We start from the raw sequence: 16,769 nt of genomic DNA, 5'->3' as shown, positions 1-16,769 counted from the left end.
AGACAGTTTTATGGTAACAAATCCCCAAATATCAATGGCTTAATACAACAGAAATGTTTCTCTTGCTCAGAGTTCAGTGGGAGTCAGTAGGGCTCTCTGTCCAGTGGCTTAGGGACCCACCTTCCTTCCATATTGTCAAGCCACCATCTCAAAGTGTAACCTACATTGTCATTAAAGCAGGAAAACTGAAGCAAAGTGACTTTTAACTGCTTCAGTCCAGAATTGAGGTATGTTACATCTGTTCATCCAGCTTTGGCAGAATCTGGGAAATGGAGTTGAGTACTGTATGTGAATATAGTCTCTGCCACAGTATATTTACCAAAAGCAATTGGCTAAAGATATACACAATTCCTCCATTTCAGCGTTTTTGAAATCAGAAGATGTAGATTATCTTACAATTGAATTTTTTTTTTTTTTTTTTTTTTTGAGACTGAGTCTCACTCTGTCGCCCAGGCTGGAGTGCAGTGGTGCAGTCTCGGCTCACTGCAACCTCTGCCTCTGTGGTTCAAGCGATTCTCCTGCCTCAGCCTTCCGAGTAGCTGGGACTACAGGTGCCTGCCACCATGCCTGGCTAATTTTTGTATTTTTAGTAGGGACGGGGTTTCACCATATTGACCAGGCTGGTCTCGTACAATTAAACTTGAAATGAATATTCAAATATAATGCTTCTGTTATTTCCCCTGATAAATGAAGTGATATTGTTTGATGGAAATAATAGTTTCTTTAAAATAAATCCTGTGTGTTTTTATTGCATATATTTAAATAAGAATTTGTAGCAGAACCATTCTGGGATCCAGTCATTTCCTTTCCTTTTTTTTTCTTTTTTAACTCTCTATTTTGGAAAACTTCAAGAATACAAAAAAGTAGAGAGAAAGGTCAAGGCAGTAGGATTGCTTGATGCCAGGAGTTCAAGACCAGCCTGGGCAACATGGTGAGCCCCTGTCTCTACAAAATAAATAAGAAGAAGAAAGAGACTAGTACAGTGAACCCTCATATACCCATTACTCAGCTACAACAGTTTTCAACAAATGACAACTTTTGTCTCATTTATATCCCCAACCCCTTCAGCACACAACCAAATTATTTTGAAATAAATTCCAGACATTATTTATTTTATCCACAGGTATTTTCAACATGTAGATGATAGAAATATGCTTAAAGTAAGTTTTCAGTTATTTAAACCTAAAACACATTGTCACACATATACCAGAACTCAGTCCTTTCTCTGACCTTTGTGCAGTCAATGTTAGGAGTTACATCAGAGTATAGGACTAGAGAATGAATCTTTCTGGTCCAGCGTTTTCTAATGTATACTGCATGGAATGTGAATCTCATGAAATGTTATGGGGGGAGTTCTTGTCTTGAACTCCTTACCTCAAGTGATCCTTCCACCTGGGCCTCCCAAAGTATTGGGATTACAGGCGTAAACCCCCAGGCCCCCATTGTCTTCTCATAATTCCCCATGATTATGTAAAAGAATGAGATGTCCAGCCAGGCGCAGTGGCTCACACCTGTAATCCCAGCACTTTGGGAGGCCGAGGCGGGCGGATCACGAGGTCAGGAGTTCGAGACCAGCCTGACCTACATGATGAAACTCCATCTCTACTAAAAATACAAAAATTAGCCGGGCCTGGTGGTGTGTGCCTGTGATCCCAGCTACTCAGGAGGCTGAGGCAGGAGAATTGCTTGAACCAGGGAGGCAGAGGTTGCAGTGAGCCAAGATTGCTCCACTGCACTCCAGCCTGGGTGACAGAGCGAGGCTCTGTCTTCAAAAAAAAAAAAAAAAAAAACAGAGAGATGTCCAATTTTGTGTATTATGATCCCATTTTTGTTAATAGTAGTATATGTTAGAATATTCAGTATTAATAGTGATTATTATTGGTTTCCTGTGTCTTATGTAACAAATCACTCTAAACCTGATGGCTTAAAACAACATAAATTTATCCTCTTACAGTTCTGGAGGCCAGAAGTCTAAAATCAAGGCATTAGCAAGGCCAGTTTTCCTCCAGAGGCTCTAAGAGAGAAGCTATCCCTTACCACTTCCAGCTTCTGTTGGCTGCTTACATCCTTGGCTTCTGACTTCATCATCACATTGCCTCCCTTTTTCTGTGTGAATCAGACCTCCTTCTGCCTCTCAAAAGGACACTTGTAATTGCATGTGGGACTTACCCTGTTAATCCATGACAGTCGCTTAATCTCACAATCCTTAATCACATCTGGAACATCCCTTTTTCCAAATAAGATAACATTTACAAGTTCCAGAGAAGATTAGGAGGGGAAATATCTTTTTTTTGTTTTTTTTTTAAGACAGAGTCTCACTCTGTCTCCTAGGCTGGAGTGCCGTGGTACAGTCATGGCTTACTGCAGCCTCCACCTCCTAGGCTCAAGTGATCCTCCCACCTCAGTCTCCTGAGCAGCTGGGACTACAGCCACGCACACTGCCACACTTGGCTCATTTTTTGTAGTATTTGTGGAAACGGGATTTTGCTGTGTTGCCCACCCATGCTGGTCTTGAACTCTTGAACTCAAGTGATCCTCCCACTTTAGCCTCCCAAAGTGTTGGGATTACAGGTGTAAGCCAGGAATATCTTTTCTTTTTTTTTTTTTTTGAGATGGAGTTTCGCTCTTATTGCCCCGGCTGGAGTGCAATGGCGCCATCTCGGCTCACCACAACCTCCACCTCCTAGGTTCAAGTGATTCTCCTGCCTCAGCCTCCCGAGTAGCTGAGATTACAGGCATGTGCCACCACACCTGGCTAATTTTGTATTTTTAGTAGAGACGGGGTTTCTCCGTGTTAGTCAGGCTGGTCTCGAACTCCTGACCTCAGGTGATCCGCCCTGCCTCGGCCTCCCAAAGTGCTGGGATTACAGACGTGAGCCACCACGCCCATCTCAGGAATCTTTTAAGAGGCCATTATTCAGCACACTACAGTGATTCTCACTCTTGAGGAAGGTGAATTATGAGGGACTTCTACTTTTTTCTACTGTATATATTTATATAAACACTTGAATTTTTCAGTAAGGATGCATACTGTATTTTTTTAACAGCAGAAAGAAGAGGCAGGTTACCTGCATTTGTAAATTCAAATATTTTTGCACTACCTACTGGTGACCAGGTCCCATTATAGGGAAATGGAAGCAAGTATTTTGACAGAAGCAAAACTATGTTTCTTTTTTTTTTTCTCTCTCTCTCTCTGTCTCTCTCAGAATGATCTTGGAAATGGTAAAATAACAATAATAATAAAGTGATGATTAACTTACAGTTGAAACTCAAAATAAGTGAGATATTAAGAGAATACCTACATTCTATAAATGAATTGCAACCCAGATACTAAAAGAACTGACATGTGAGATTCCGCAGCAGTGTTAATCCTTGAGAAATGGTAGGTTTCACAAGACCTAATGTAGAAAGTATCTTCACTTTTAGAAAGGGCCAGAGGCGAATTCTGCAAACTTTAGACTGGTGAGCTAAATGTTAATCTTAGAAAAACTCGTTAGTAAGCTATTAATATTTGGGAAAGCTTAGAAAAGAAAATGCTTTAGGAACCAGCTTCCTTCATAAAAATCATATGGTATGTCCATCCTAATTTCATTTACAAAATAATTATATTATTCATGTATTATTATGTTATACATAGCATATGTGTAATTTTCAGACAATGAAAAGGTTCATCTTTTTTTTTTTTCAAAGTGGAGAAATATGAGCTGCTTGTCATAGAGTTTGATTGATTCATAGCTAATTTAGCAATTGTGCCATGAGAGTACTGATTTATGAGGTGAAATCATCAGGAAACTACCTCTAGTGGCTGCTGCAGGGCTTTGTCCTGTCTCAGACCTGCTGCAAATATGTATGTGTGTGTGTAAAGGTAAACTGAGGCTGTATATAATTAATTTCTATAAATATAAATTTTAAAAAATTAAAAATGGGTATATTTTTAACAGCTCTATTAACGTATAGTTTATATACTATAAAGTTCACTCAGGCTAGGTGGGGTGGCTCATGCCTATAATCCCACCACTTTGGGAGGCTGAGGCAGGAGGCTTACCTGAACACTTGAACCCAGGAGTTCAAGACCAGCCTGAGCAACATAGGGAGACTTTGTTTTACAAAAACTTAACAAGTTAGCTGGGCAGGGTGGCATGTGCCTGCATTCCCGGCTACTTGGGAGGCTTAGGCAGGAGGATCACATGAGCACAAGAGGTTGAAGCTGCAGTGAGCTGTGATCACACCACTGTACTCCAGCCTGGGCAACAGAATGAGACCCTGTCTCAAAAAAAAAAAAAAAACCCTCAGTTTACCCACTTAAAGTGTTTTTTAGTGTATTTACACAGCAATACATTGTAATCTAATTTTAAAACAGAAAATAGGTTAGTTTTATATACAGTACGGTGAATTTTCTTTTCTTGCTTAGGATACATTTGGGTATCTGTTTGTATCTGTGTATTATATAGAACTACATCATTCTGCTGACCACAGTGACTCACACCTGTAATCCCAGCACTTTGGGAGGCTGAAGTGGGCAGATCACCTGAGGTCAGGAGTCTGAGACCAGCCTGACCAACATGGATAAATCCCGTATCTACTTAAAATACAAAATTAGCCTGGCATGGTGGCACATGCCTGTAATCCCAGCTATTCGGGAGGCTGAGGCAGGAGAATCGCTTGAACCTGGGAGGCGGAGGTTGCAGTGAGCCAAGATGGCGCCATTGCACTCCAGCCTGGGGAATAAGAGTGAAAAAAAGAACTACATCATTCTTTTTGACTTAGATGTATGTTATATAAACGTACTATGAATTACTTAAACAATCCTCCACTGATGAACATCTAGACTGGTGTCAACTTTTGCTGTTATAAATGATGTTGCGAGGAACAGCCTACATCTTCACATACTTGTGTGTATATTCCTTTACTTGTGCGGCATTGTTCCTCTTAATCCTAGTTCAATCTATAAGGTAGATGTTGATAACCACTTTATGTCTCAGGAGTCAGTTTCAGAGAATTAAATGCCCAAGTCCACATTGCCACTAATTAACAGAACAAGTAATTTTTTTTTTTTTTTTTAAATATAGATAGGGTCTCCCTATGTTGCCCAGACTGGTCTCAAACACCTGCACTCAAGCAGTCTTACCTTCTTGGCCTCCCAAGTGCTGTGATTATAGGCCTGGGCCACCATGCCCGGCCCCTGAACAAGTACTTCAATCTCATTTTTTGTTGTTGCTTTCCATTACAAGTGCTGTGCTTTTCTAGTACTCACAGGAGTACTGTAAATCCAGCTAAGCCGTTTATGAGATTCATCCACAAGATCCAACCACCTCCCGCCAGACCCCACCTTCAGCAGTGGGGACTAAAGTTTGACGTGAGATTTGGTGGGGACACAGATCCAAACCATATCAGAGTCCCAGTTCATAGCTTGGAAAATAAACTCAGGCATCTGTTCTTAAAGCATAAAGGGACCTTCTGGAATAGTGCTTTAAAAATCCTTTTAAAGCAGAGGAGTGCAGTGGCTCAAGCCTGTAATCCCAGCACTTTGGGAGGCCAAGGCAGGAGAATCACTTGAGGCTAGGAGTTCGAGACCAGCCTGGCCAACACAGTGAAATCCCCATCTCTATTAAACAATACAAAAATTAGCTGGGCGTGGTGGCAGACGCCTGTAATCACAGCTACTTGGGATGCTGAGGCATGAGAATCACTGGAACCTGAGAGGCGGAGGTTGCTGTGAGCCAAGGTCGTACCACTGCACTCCTGCACTCCAGCCTAGATGATAGGGCAAGAGTCTGTCTCAAAAAAGAAAAAAAGGCTGGGCGTGCGATGGCTCACTCCTGTAATCCCAGCACTTTGGGAGGCTGAGGCAGGCAGATCGTGAGGTTAGGAATTCAAGAACAGCCTGGCCAACATGGCGAAACCCCATCTCTAGTAAAAATTTTTTAAAAAGTTAGCTGGGCGTAGTGACGGGTGCCTGTAATCCCAGCTATTGGGGAGGCTGAGGCAGAATTTGCAGTGAGCCAAGATCATGCCACTGCACTGCACTCTGGGTGACAGAGTGAGACTCCATCTCAAAAAAAAAAGTTAAAGCAACAATACCCTTCTAAAGAAATATTGAAGTCTGATTTGTAAAATTTAAAATTTGATCCACTAGGTAAAGTTGTTAATGAGAGGTTACCTGCTTTATTGTTCACTTAATAATCCCTAGTATTTGTATATATGCTTTATATGCTTACTAAAGAACTTTTTTTTTTTTTAATCATCATAGCTACTACTTGAGGTAAATCTAGGTTATAGGCTAGGAAATAGGCATGGAGAAATTAAGTAGCTTGTCCTGAACCCAGAGTAATCCTTAATGGAGTCAGAACTATAACCTGAATCTCTTAACCCCTGTGTCAATGGACTTTTCCTCTAATACATGGTACTGCTTTATTAACCACTTTATAGCTTTCCTTTCTTTCTTTCTTTTATAGAGTTAATTATTTATATTGTAAAGAATTTTAACAGTTCTGGGGACTTCCTTGAAGGATCATTTTCACTTTTGCTCAGAAGAAAGCTCTGGATCTATCAAATAAAGAAGTCCTTCGTGTGGGCTGCATATATAGATGTTTTCATGAAGAGGAGTGAAAAGCCAGAAGGATATAGACAAATGAGGCCTAAGACCTTTCCTGCCAGTAACTATACTGGCAGTAGCCGGCAAATGTTGCAAGAAATTCGGGAATCCCTTAGGAATTTATCTAAACCATCTGATGCTGCTAAGGCTGAACATAACATGAATAAAATGTCAACTGAAGATCCTCGACAAGTCAGAAATCCACCCAAATTTGGGACGCATCATAAAGCTTTGCAGGAAATTCGAAACTCTCTGCTTCCATTTGCAAATGAAACAAATTCTTCTCGTAGTACTTCAGAAGTTAATCCACAGATGCTTCAAGACTTGCAAGCTGCTGGATTTGATGAGGTAAGAATGTTTTAAAGACAAAAGAAAGAATTCTTCTTACCTTATGCTACATAACACTTTTTGGGTGATAACATGCCAAAATGTTTCCTTTAGGATAATTGAACTGCGTATACACATTTATGTATTCTATCAGCAAAGAATGTTATGTTTATAATTCCATCAATTACTATAACAAAATAATTGTTATTTCTTTAGTTTCTTCTGTGATATGTATCACTAAATTCTGGAGTTTCTGGAATTTAAAAGGCCAGGTCATGAAGTCAGAATGGAAGTGCAGTTGAAGAAAGCCACAGGTGAGGGTAGGGGAAGGACATCTGTTTGTGTGAAATACAAGCTTGGTGAACTAAGTGGCTGTTGGGGAAATGATAGTTCCAAGGATATGAAATTTAACTTTATAGTAGGGAGAAAGAATTATAGTTATGAGTTTGTGTAAGCAGTTGTGTTCTCAGGCCCAAATCTTAAATTCACAAAAACTAACAAAATTTCACTTCCAGCTAACTATGCCAAGTCTTTAATATTTCTCTTCGGAATTCATTTTGAAGTTTTTTCATAACCCATATATTTAACCCTTTCATTTAGGTTATTAATAAAATTTGCTTCTTATGATAACATACCTTGTAAGCATGAATATTTTAGGTGTCAGGAGTCATTTCAGACACATATTGGCAATGTAAAATGTAACTAAATGTGAATAATCAAAAGTTAGGCCGGGCGCAGTGGCTCACGCCTGAAATCCCAGCCCTTTGGGAGGCTAAGGTGGGTGGATCACCAGAGGTCAAGAGTTCCAGACCAGCCTGACCAACATGGTGAAACTCTGTCTCTACTAAAAATACAAAATTAGCTGGGCATGGTGGTGCATGTCTGTAATCCTAGCTACTTGGGAAGCTGAGGCAGGATAATCGCTTGAACCCAGGAGGCAGAGGTTGCAGTGAGCCGAGATCGTGCCATTGCACTCCAGCCTGGGCAACAAGAGGGAAACTCTATCTCAAAAAAAGAGTTAATTACATTTTTCAAAATTATAGTAATTTTTTTCTGATTGCAAAAATATTACCTATTCTCTGTTAACAATTTAAAAGTGTAAAGAAGCTGAAAATTATATTTAGCTTCACTGTATAAAGGTAACGACCCTTAAAATTCCTTCACTGTTTTTTTGTGTTTTTTTGGTGACTGAATTTCCATAAATATCTCTATTTAATTTGAAAAATGAGAACCTAAGTATGCATTATAGTAAAGGATTTGAAAAGGGAGATTTACAACTAAACTAGAAGGAAAAAAATTTTTATTTTTTATTTTTTATTTTTTTTGAGACGGAGCCTTGCTCATGCTGGAGTGCAGTGGCGCGATCTCGGCTTGCTGCAACTTCTGCCTCCCGGGTTCAAGCGATTCTCCTGCCTCAGCCTCTCGGGTAGCTGGGACTACAGGCGCCCGCCACCACGCCCGGCTAATTTTTGTATTTTTAGTAGAGATGGGGTTTCACCATATTAGCCAGGCTGGTCTCGAACTCCTGACCTCGTGATCCGCCCGCCTTGGCCTTTCAAAGTGCTGGGATTACAGGCGTGAGCCTCCACACCCAGCCGAAAAAAAAAATTTCTGGCACATTCTATTTACTTTTTTGATTAATATTATTTTCTATCATTTTTATACTTAAGTGTTCTAAAAATACTGGATTTGGACCAGGAAATAGAGAGAGGAGGAAGAGGGAAGGACCTGGGATAATGTTTTTCTGGTTAGTATTTGGAGGATTAAAGAAATGACTTGAGTGGAGATTGTCCCAAGCACTTTCTTCCTAATCCCTTAGCCAAAAGGCAAAGAATAATTATTGATCTTATTCTTTCCTTTTACATATTGCTAAGCAAAGAGAAGTTATGAAATCACATAGCTATAAAAGCCCCGAGTGGTAATGTGTTATGTCAGATAAGTCACCCAGTAATACTTATTTATGGAGCTCTTACTGTGTGTGCACCCCACCCATCAGTCAGGATAGTGAATCATACCAGACATGGGCTATACCTTTAAGGTAATTAAAAGTTCTTTCTAATAAAGACAGTTTTAAGAAATCTAAGGCATTGGTCATTGCTCTATTCATTATTGGTAATAATAACAATAACTGGTTTGTATTACAAAGATATGTTTGTGCTTTTTTTTCATTGAAATGCTACTACACAAATGATAGCTTTATTGTAATTACACATTTCAAACTGTCACAAGATTGCTTTACTGAAAGTATTTAGACATTCATCATAGCTCATTTGTCCAAATAATGAAGTATGGTATTTTTTATTTATTTTATTTTATATTTTAATTAAAAAGTAAACTTTAATGTCAAAAATGCAAACATGGGAAGGGCAGAAAGATCACACACGAGGCTGCCCCTTCACACTTGGAGGGTTGCACATCGGCCGGACAGAGGCGCTCCTCACTTCCCAGACAGTGGGGCAGCCGGATAGAGGACTCCTCACTTCCCACACTGTGAAGCAGCTGGGCAGAAGTGTTCCTCACTTCCCAGACACTGCGGAAGTATGTTGTTATTTACACCAACGGTGATATAAAGAATCTGGCAGTCTACTTCTCCTTCCTTGAATCACTCATTCTGGTAGCATCCCATTATATTGTAGAGTTTATCTTGTTCAAGATCCTAACTTGGTATTTCAAAATTATTATCTAGTTTTCACTTCATTCTTTTTATCATTTCAGAAACCCTAACCTACTCCTTTTATTAGCTAGGCCAAGTTCAAGATAGTGCCTTTTTTTTGAGAGTATGTTTCTGGTGACCCTGTACAATTAAAATCTCAAATATTTCAACATTGATTTTCTCACAGGAATAAATGTTAAATAGGATTGATGCATTCTTGGAGCACATAATACAATCACTGGGGTATATTTTTGCTTATAAGCATGAAAAACAAAAGCATAATTATGTGGTCATATTTTCTTATCACATAAGACTTCCGGCCAGGCATGGTGGCTCACGCCTGTATCCTAGCACTTTGGGAGGCCAAGGCGTGTGGATCACTTGAGGCCAGGCATTCGAGACCAGCCTGGCCAACATGGTGAAACCCCAAGTCTACAAAAAATACAAAAAAAACATTAGCTGGGCCTGGTGGTGCATTCCTGTGGTCCCAGCTACTTGGGTGGCTGAGGTAGGGGAATCATCACTTGAACCTGGGAGGCAGAGGTTGCAGTGATCTCACTCCAGCCTGGGCGACACAGCAAGACTCTGCCTTAAAAAAAAAAACAAAAAACTGGCTGGGTGTGATGGTTCACACTTGTAATTCCGGTGCTCTGGGATGCCAAGGCCAGGAGGATTGCCTGAGGCCAGGAGTTCAAGTCCAGCCTGGGCAACATAATGAGACCCTGTCTGTACAAAAAAATTAAAAATTAAAAATCAGCCAGATATGGTGGCATATGCTTGTAGTCCCCAACTACTTAGGAGGCTGAGGTGGGAGAATCACTCAAACCCAGGAGATTGGGACTGCAATGAGTTATGGTTGGTTGCACCACTGCACTGCAGCCTGGGCAACAGAGCAAGACCCTGTCCCTAGTGGAAAAAAAAAAAAAAAGACTCCCATTCCAGAGTTACTGATTTGAGCGTGCTTTTTTTCACACTGGCACTAACACCTCCACTTAATGAATGCTTGATGTTTCTATAGATGTAAAAAATATTTTAAAACATAGCAATAAATATTAAAATATAAAGGTTAGCATAGTAATCACCAAAATCACAAGGCAGAAATTCTAGTGCATTTAACAAGAATATGGGCCAGGCGTGGTGGCTCACATCTGTAATCCCAGCACTTCAGGTGGGTAGATCACTTGAGGTCAGGAGTTCGAGACCAACCTGGCCAAAAAGGCAAACCTTTTATATATTAGCTAAAAAAATATAAATTAGCCAGGCATGGTGGTGGGCTCCTGTAAATGGCAGCTTCTCTGGAGGCTGAAGCAGGAGCTTGAACCCGGGAGGCGGAGATTGCAGTGACCTGAGATCATGCCACTGCACTCCAACCCCAGGCAAGAGCAAGGCTCCGTCTGAAAAAAAAAAGAAAAAGAAAAATGATTCCCACAATATTGGAAAAGGGTAGTGGGTGATAATTTTCTTACCAACAGAGGTGTTACTGCTGTGTAATAATAGCATAAATACATGTAGAGTTCACTTGACTTAACCAGTTTTAAAATTGAACACTCCCTGATTAATTTTAACCTGGGTGATTTCTATTATTTTACATTTGCACATACTTGGTTTAACAACAATCTAAATAATAATGCTTTTAGCAAGATAGTGATTCAGTTTATATAATTACGATTAGCTCAACGTCTTAAAGATTTCAGAGCCTGGGACTCTTAGGAATGTCTTGAATGTTACTTCTTGGCAACATGATCTAGCACAGGTGTCATATCTGTTGCCTAGGAAACGGGGTCGAGGAAGGCCAGTACCTAGATCAGGCAGGCATGGCAAAATTTTTATAGCAACCCTTGTTGCTTCCAACAAAATCAGCAACTTTTTCCAAGCAAAGGAGAAATGACCTTGGGTAGTCAATAAGTTCTTACCACATCCTTTCTTTGGTTGGTTTCACATTCTTCTCTTATCATTTCACATAGGAGGATCATCTGTCAGTAGCCTGTTCACCCGTTAGTCTTACTAAGCCATTTCTCATTTAAAAATGTCATTTGAAATGCTGAATCCTCTAGGACAAGTAAGTAGTTGCCTCCCTCTTGAAAAATGCATGTCAGCATACTCTCTGCATGATACTGAGTAATTTATGTTTACATGAAACATAAAGTACAAGGAGTGGAAGAGAGCAGCCAACATTTTAGCTCCAGGCACTGTGCTTGGTACTTTACGTGTTTTCTTATTTAAACCGCACATCAACCCTGTGAGCCTATTACAGGCAAAGAAACTGAGCCTCTGAAGTGTGAAATAACTTGCCAGGTGTCACTCTACTTTACAGAGCTGCTGGAACTCAAACCCACATCCGTCTGATTCCAAATCCTCTTTTTTTTTTTCATCTTACTATATGGCCTCCTGAAGTCTTCATCACATGATCATATATAGTCTAAGTATCTTCTTTTGTCTTATATTTGCATTCCTGTAATATAGTTCTCTGAAAACGTAATCTGTAAGAGGAAAAGAGCCAGAACTACTATACACAACGGCAGTGTGCTTAATAAAATACTCATATAAAAAGTCGTGTTTTGTTTTTTTTTTGTTTGTTTGTTTTTGTTTTTGAGATGGAGTTTTACTCTTGTTGCCCAGGCTGGAGTGCAGTGGCATGATTTGTACTCACTGCAACCTCCACCTCCTGGGTTCTCCTGCCTCAGCCTCCCAAATAGCTGCGATTATAAACATGTACCACCCAGACAATTTTCTATTTTTAGTAGAGATGGGGTTTTACCATGTTGGTCAGGCTGGTCTGGAGGTTGTGACCTCAGGTGATCTATCCACCTCGGCCTCCCGAAGTGCTGGGATTACAGGTGTGAGCCACCACACTAAGCCCAAAAGAGTTGTTTCTGATGTTTTTATTACTACCTTTTTAACAATCTGATAGTCTCTGATTGTTTATATAAGAATTAGAAGGCTGGGAGCGGTGGCTCACGCCTGTAATCTCAGCACTTTGGGAGGCTGAGGTGGGCAGATCACCTGAGGTCAGACCAGCCTGGCCAACATGGTGAGTTTGAGACCAGCCTGGCCAACATGGTGAAACACTGTCTCTACTAAAAATACAAAAAATAAACCAGGCATGGTGGCGCGCGCCTGTAATCCCAGCTACTTGGGAGGCTGAGGCAGGAGAATCGCTTGAGCCCAGGAGGTGGAGGTTGTAGTGAGCCAAGATCGCACCATTGCACTCCAGCTTGGGCAACAAGAGCGAAACTCCATCTCAGAAAAAAAAAAAAAAAAGAATTGAAAATAATCAGAATCATGTTGCTATGATTGTACCCAAAGAAGTTGTTAATCCTAATTCAAGCCAACAATGGTGTATTGAAAAGATAAAAATTTAAAAACACTTTTAAGAAATACGTTAATCCTAGAAGGAAATAGAAATATGTTACTTAAAGATGAAAATGCTAAAGAAACATTTGGAAGATTAGAGGGTTTTGTTTTCTTTCTTTCTTTCTTTCTTTTTTTTTTTTTTTTTCCCAAGACAGCATCTCGCTCTGTTGCCCAGGCTGGAATACAGTGGTCATCTCAGCTCACTGCAATCTCCACCTCCCGGGTTCAAACAACTCAAACAATTCTCATGTCTCAGCCTCCTGAGTAGCTGGAATTACAAGCATGTGCCAGCACACCCGGCTAATTTTTGTGTTTTTTTGCAGAGACTGCATTTCACCACGTTGGTCAGGCTGGTCTCGAACTTCTGGTCTTAAGTGATCTGCCCAACTCGGCCTCCCAAAGTGGCTTGAGCCACTGTGTCTGGCCTGTTTAAGTTGAGATTTTGTGTGGGGTTTTTAGTAACTACAAACAGAACATTAATATCATGGTTTGGGGCCCTGTTCTTCATAATTATGGATTTCTCTAGTGGAACTCATAGTGTTCTTTCCCTTGCATTATTATAAGATTGAAATTTTGTTTCTTTTTTTTTAAACTTCATATCAGGATATGGTTATACAAGCTCTTCAGAAAACTAACAACAGAAGTATAGAAGCAGCAATTGAATTCATTAGTAAAATGAGTTACCAAGATGCTCGACGAGAGCAGATGGCTGCAGCAGCTGCCAGACCTATTAATGCCAGCATGAAACCAGGTGATTAACCAAATATTTTATTGTCTCATCTCTTCTTTTTCTGTGTAGCTTAAAAATACTGAAGTCTATCAAATCTTTCTTCTTAGAAATTCTAAAAGCATCCCAGTAAATGAAAGTCTCAAATTAAAATAATGTTATAATGTTATCCCAAAATGAATTTAAGGATGGGGTCCTCACATTTAAAAGTTAAAAGATAATTCTGGTAAGCAGCAGTCTAGATTAAGATCTATTTGATTGGTAATACTGCAGCGGAAATAAATCTGTTTTCCCTCCAAATCCTATCATTCAGACTACTCTTTTTTCTTTTTATACATTTTTTTCATATTATGAGAGTAAAATATGATCAACATAGAATATTTAGAAAGCAAATAAAAACATTGTTGTTAATAACAATATTTTGCTGTATTTTGTTTCCCAGTCTTTTTTCCTATGGGAAACCGGAATAGGTTTATCTATGCATATTTTGATTCTTGTTGTTTAAGCAAAAAATGGGATCATACTAAAACCTACTTTTTTCGCTTAATATACCATGTACAATTTTACTTGTTATTAAGTTTTCTACAGAATAATTTTAATAGCTGCATTAAAATAGACTTATTTGCTGACTGCAGTGGCTCACACCTATAATCTCAATACTCTGAGAGACTGATGCGGGAGGATTGCCTCAGCCCGGGTGATCCTGCCACTGCACTCCAGCCTGGGCAACAGAGCTAGACCCTGTCTCAAAACAAACGAACAAACAAAAAAGATGTATCATATACTTTATTTAACTAATCTCCCATTTTTGGACATCAGCTTTGTTTCCTTTTATATTTGCCATTATAGACAGCACTGTAGTAATTATCCTTATAGCTAGATCTTTGTGTATACCTAATGATTTCCTAAAAGTAAGTTTTAGAAAACTTAAAAAACGTTAAGGCTTTTCATAGATATTGCTGTCTAGAAAGGTAATACCAATTTATTATTTTATTTTTTATTTTTTTGAGATGGGGTTTCACTCTGTTGCCCAGGCTGGAATACAGTGGCATGATCTCAGCTCACTGTAACCTCTGCATCCCAAGTTCAAGCAGTTCTCCTGCCTCAGCCTCCCAAGTAGCTGGGATTACAGGTGCCTGCCACCCACCATACCCGGCTAATTTTTTGTATTTTTGGTAGAGATGGGGTTTCCATGTTGGCTCAGCTGGTCTCAAACTCTTGATCTCAAGTGATCCGCCTGCCTTAGCCTCCCAAAGTGGTGGAATTACAGGCGTGAGCCACCACGCCCAACCAGTAGTACCAATTTATATTCTCCCTATCAGTTTCCTATGAGAATGCCTATGTTTGTAAAGCCTCGGTATTATTATTTTTGTCTGTTTAATGGTTATAGAAACACTGTCTTATTTTACATTTGCATTTCTTTGATCACTGCATTTGTTTATTGGTTTGTTTTGGTGTTTGTTTATTTGTTTTTGAGACTCACTCTGTCACCCAGGCCGGAGTGCAGTGGCGCGATCTTGGCTCACTGCAACCTCCACCCCCCGGGTCTGAGTGGTTCTTCTGCCGCAGCCTCCCGAGTAGCTGGGATTACAGGCACCTGCCACCATGACCAGCTAATTTTTGTATTTTTAGTAGAGATGGGGTTTCACCATCTTGGCCATGCTGGTCTTGAACTCCTGACCTCGTGATCTACCTGCCTTGGCCTCCCAAAATGCTGGGATTACAGGTGTGAGCCACCACTCCTGGCCTATTAGTTATTTTTTAATTGCCATTTTACCTCTTTTAATTTTGTCTTTTTTTTTTTTTTTCCTTTGAGACGGAGTCTTGTCACCCAGACTGGAGTGCAGTGGTGCGATCTTGGCTTACTACAACCTCTTCCTCCCGGGTTCAAGCAATTCTTCTGCCTCAGCCTCCAGAGTAGCTAGGGTTACAGGTGCACACCGCCATGCCTGTCTAATTTTTGTATTTTTAGTAGAGACGGGGTTTCACCATGTTGGTCAGGCTGGTCTCAAACTCCTGACCTTGTTATCTGCCCACCTCAGCCTCCCAAAGTGCTGGGATTATAGGTGTGAGCCACTGCACCTGGCCTGTCTTTGTCTTTTAAAAATTGATACCCGGCACAGTGGCTTACGCCTGTAATCCCAGCACTTTGGGAGGCCAAGGCGGGGCGGATCACCTGAGGTCAGGAGTTAGAGACCAACCTGACCAACATGGAGAAACCCTACTAAAAATAAAAAATTAGCTGGGTGTGGTGGCACATGTCTCTAATCTCAGCTACTCAAGAGGCTGAGGCAGGAGAATTGCTTGAATCTGGGAAGCGGAGGTTGCAGTGAGCTGAGATCGCACCATTGCACTCCAGCCTGGGCAAAAAGAGCAAAACTCCATCTCAAAAAAAAAAGAAAAGAAAAGAAAAAGAATTGATTTATAAGAGGGCTATAGTCATTCTTCCTATTCAACACATTTTTATTGATCATCCACTGTTTCAGGCTCTGTGTTCTGCGTTGGGTAAGTTCTTGCCCTTTTGTGGACCTTACCTAGTAAGGGAGATAAAATAATCACCCAGATACCTGTAGAATTACAGCTATATATGGTGTGAATGAAGAGAGGAGAGTTACGTGGTACTGTGGACTCATATAATAGTGGGATTTTTTTTTTTTTTTTTTAACCGCATCAAGAAGATCAGAAAAGCCCTTCCTAACAAACTGGTAATAAAGCTGGTATCTGAAGAAGTACAGAGTTAGTGGGAATGGGATTAGTGAGTGTCCCTATGCATGGCTGCTTTGGCAGATTTTGATGCCACAAAAAAAAATGAAAATGCTTGGAGCACTGAAAACAGGATTGTGACATGTGACTGGAAAAGTCCATAGGGGACTGACTCTGCATAGGGGCCTGACTCTGTTTATTAATTTTATCCTAAGAGCAGCAGAAAGGTGTAGAAGTGTTTCAGGCAGGGTAATAACATTATTAGATTTGTATTTCAGAAAGATGGCTGCAGTGGATGAGAATGGGTTAGAGAGGAGCGAGGATAGATATGAGGACAGGTGTGATAGGAAACACAGTAGTTTGTGAGGGTAATTTGGACTTGGGCAAAAGCAGTGAAGAAAATGAATGAA

The 16,769-nt window shown here is 40.3% G+C and overlaps 1 protein-coding gene across 5 annotated transcripts in view; it reads left to right on the top strand.

Moving 5' to 3' along the window:
• LOC105489007 (large tumor suppressor kinase 1) overlaps nucleotides 1-16,769 on the top strand; it is a 58,749-nt gene that overhangs the window by 9,631 nt on the left and 32,349 nt on the right. For 3 of the 5 annotated variants that reach the window (XM_011753570.2, XM_071096587.1, XM_011753573.3), the window contains exons 2-3: nucleotides 6,456-6,943; nucleotides 13,533-13,680. In XM_011753570.2, the coding sequence (XP_011751872.1) occupies nucleotides 6,596-6,943; nucleotides 13,533-13,680 (496 nt within the window). In that variant the 5' untranslated portion in view covers nucleotides 6,456-6,595. Of the gene's footprint in view, nucleotides 1-1,779; nucleotides 3,383-6,455; nucleotides 6,944-13,532; nucleotides 13,681-16,769 lie in introns of those variants that run through there. The other 2 variants (XM_011753572.3, XM_024795106.2) reach the window with 2 other exon arrangements.

This window comes from Macaca nemestrina, chromosome 5 (assembly GCF_043159975.1).
Source record: "Macaca nemestrina isolate mMacNem1 chromosome 5, mMacNem.hap1, whole genome shotgun sequence".
NCBI classification, from domain to species: domain Eukaryota; kingdom Metazoa; phylum Chordata; class Mammalia; order Primates; family Cercopithecidae; genus Macaca; species Macaca nemestrina.
This window is presented reverse-complemented; position numbering and strand designations above follow the sequence as displayed.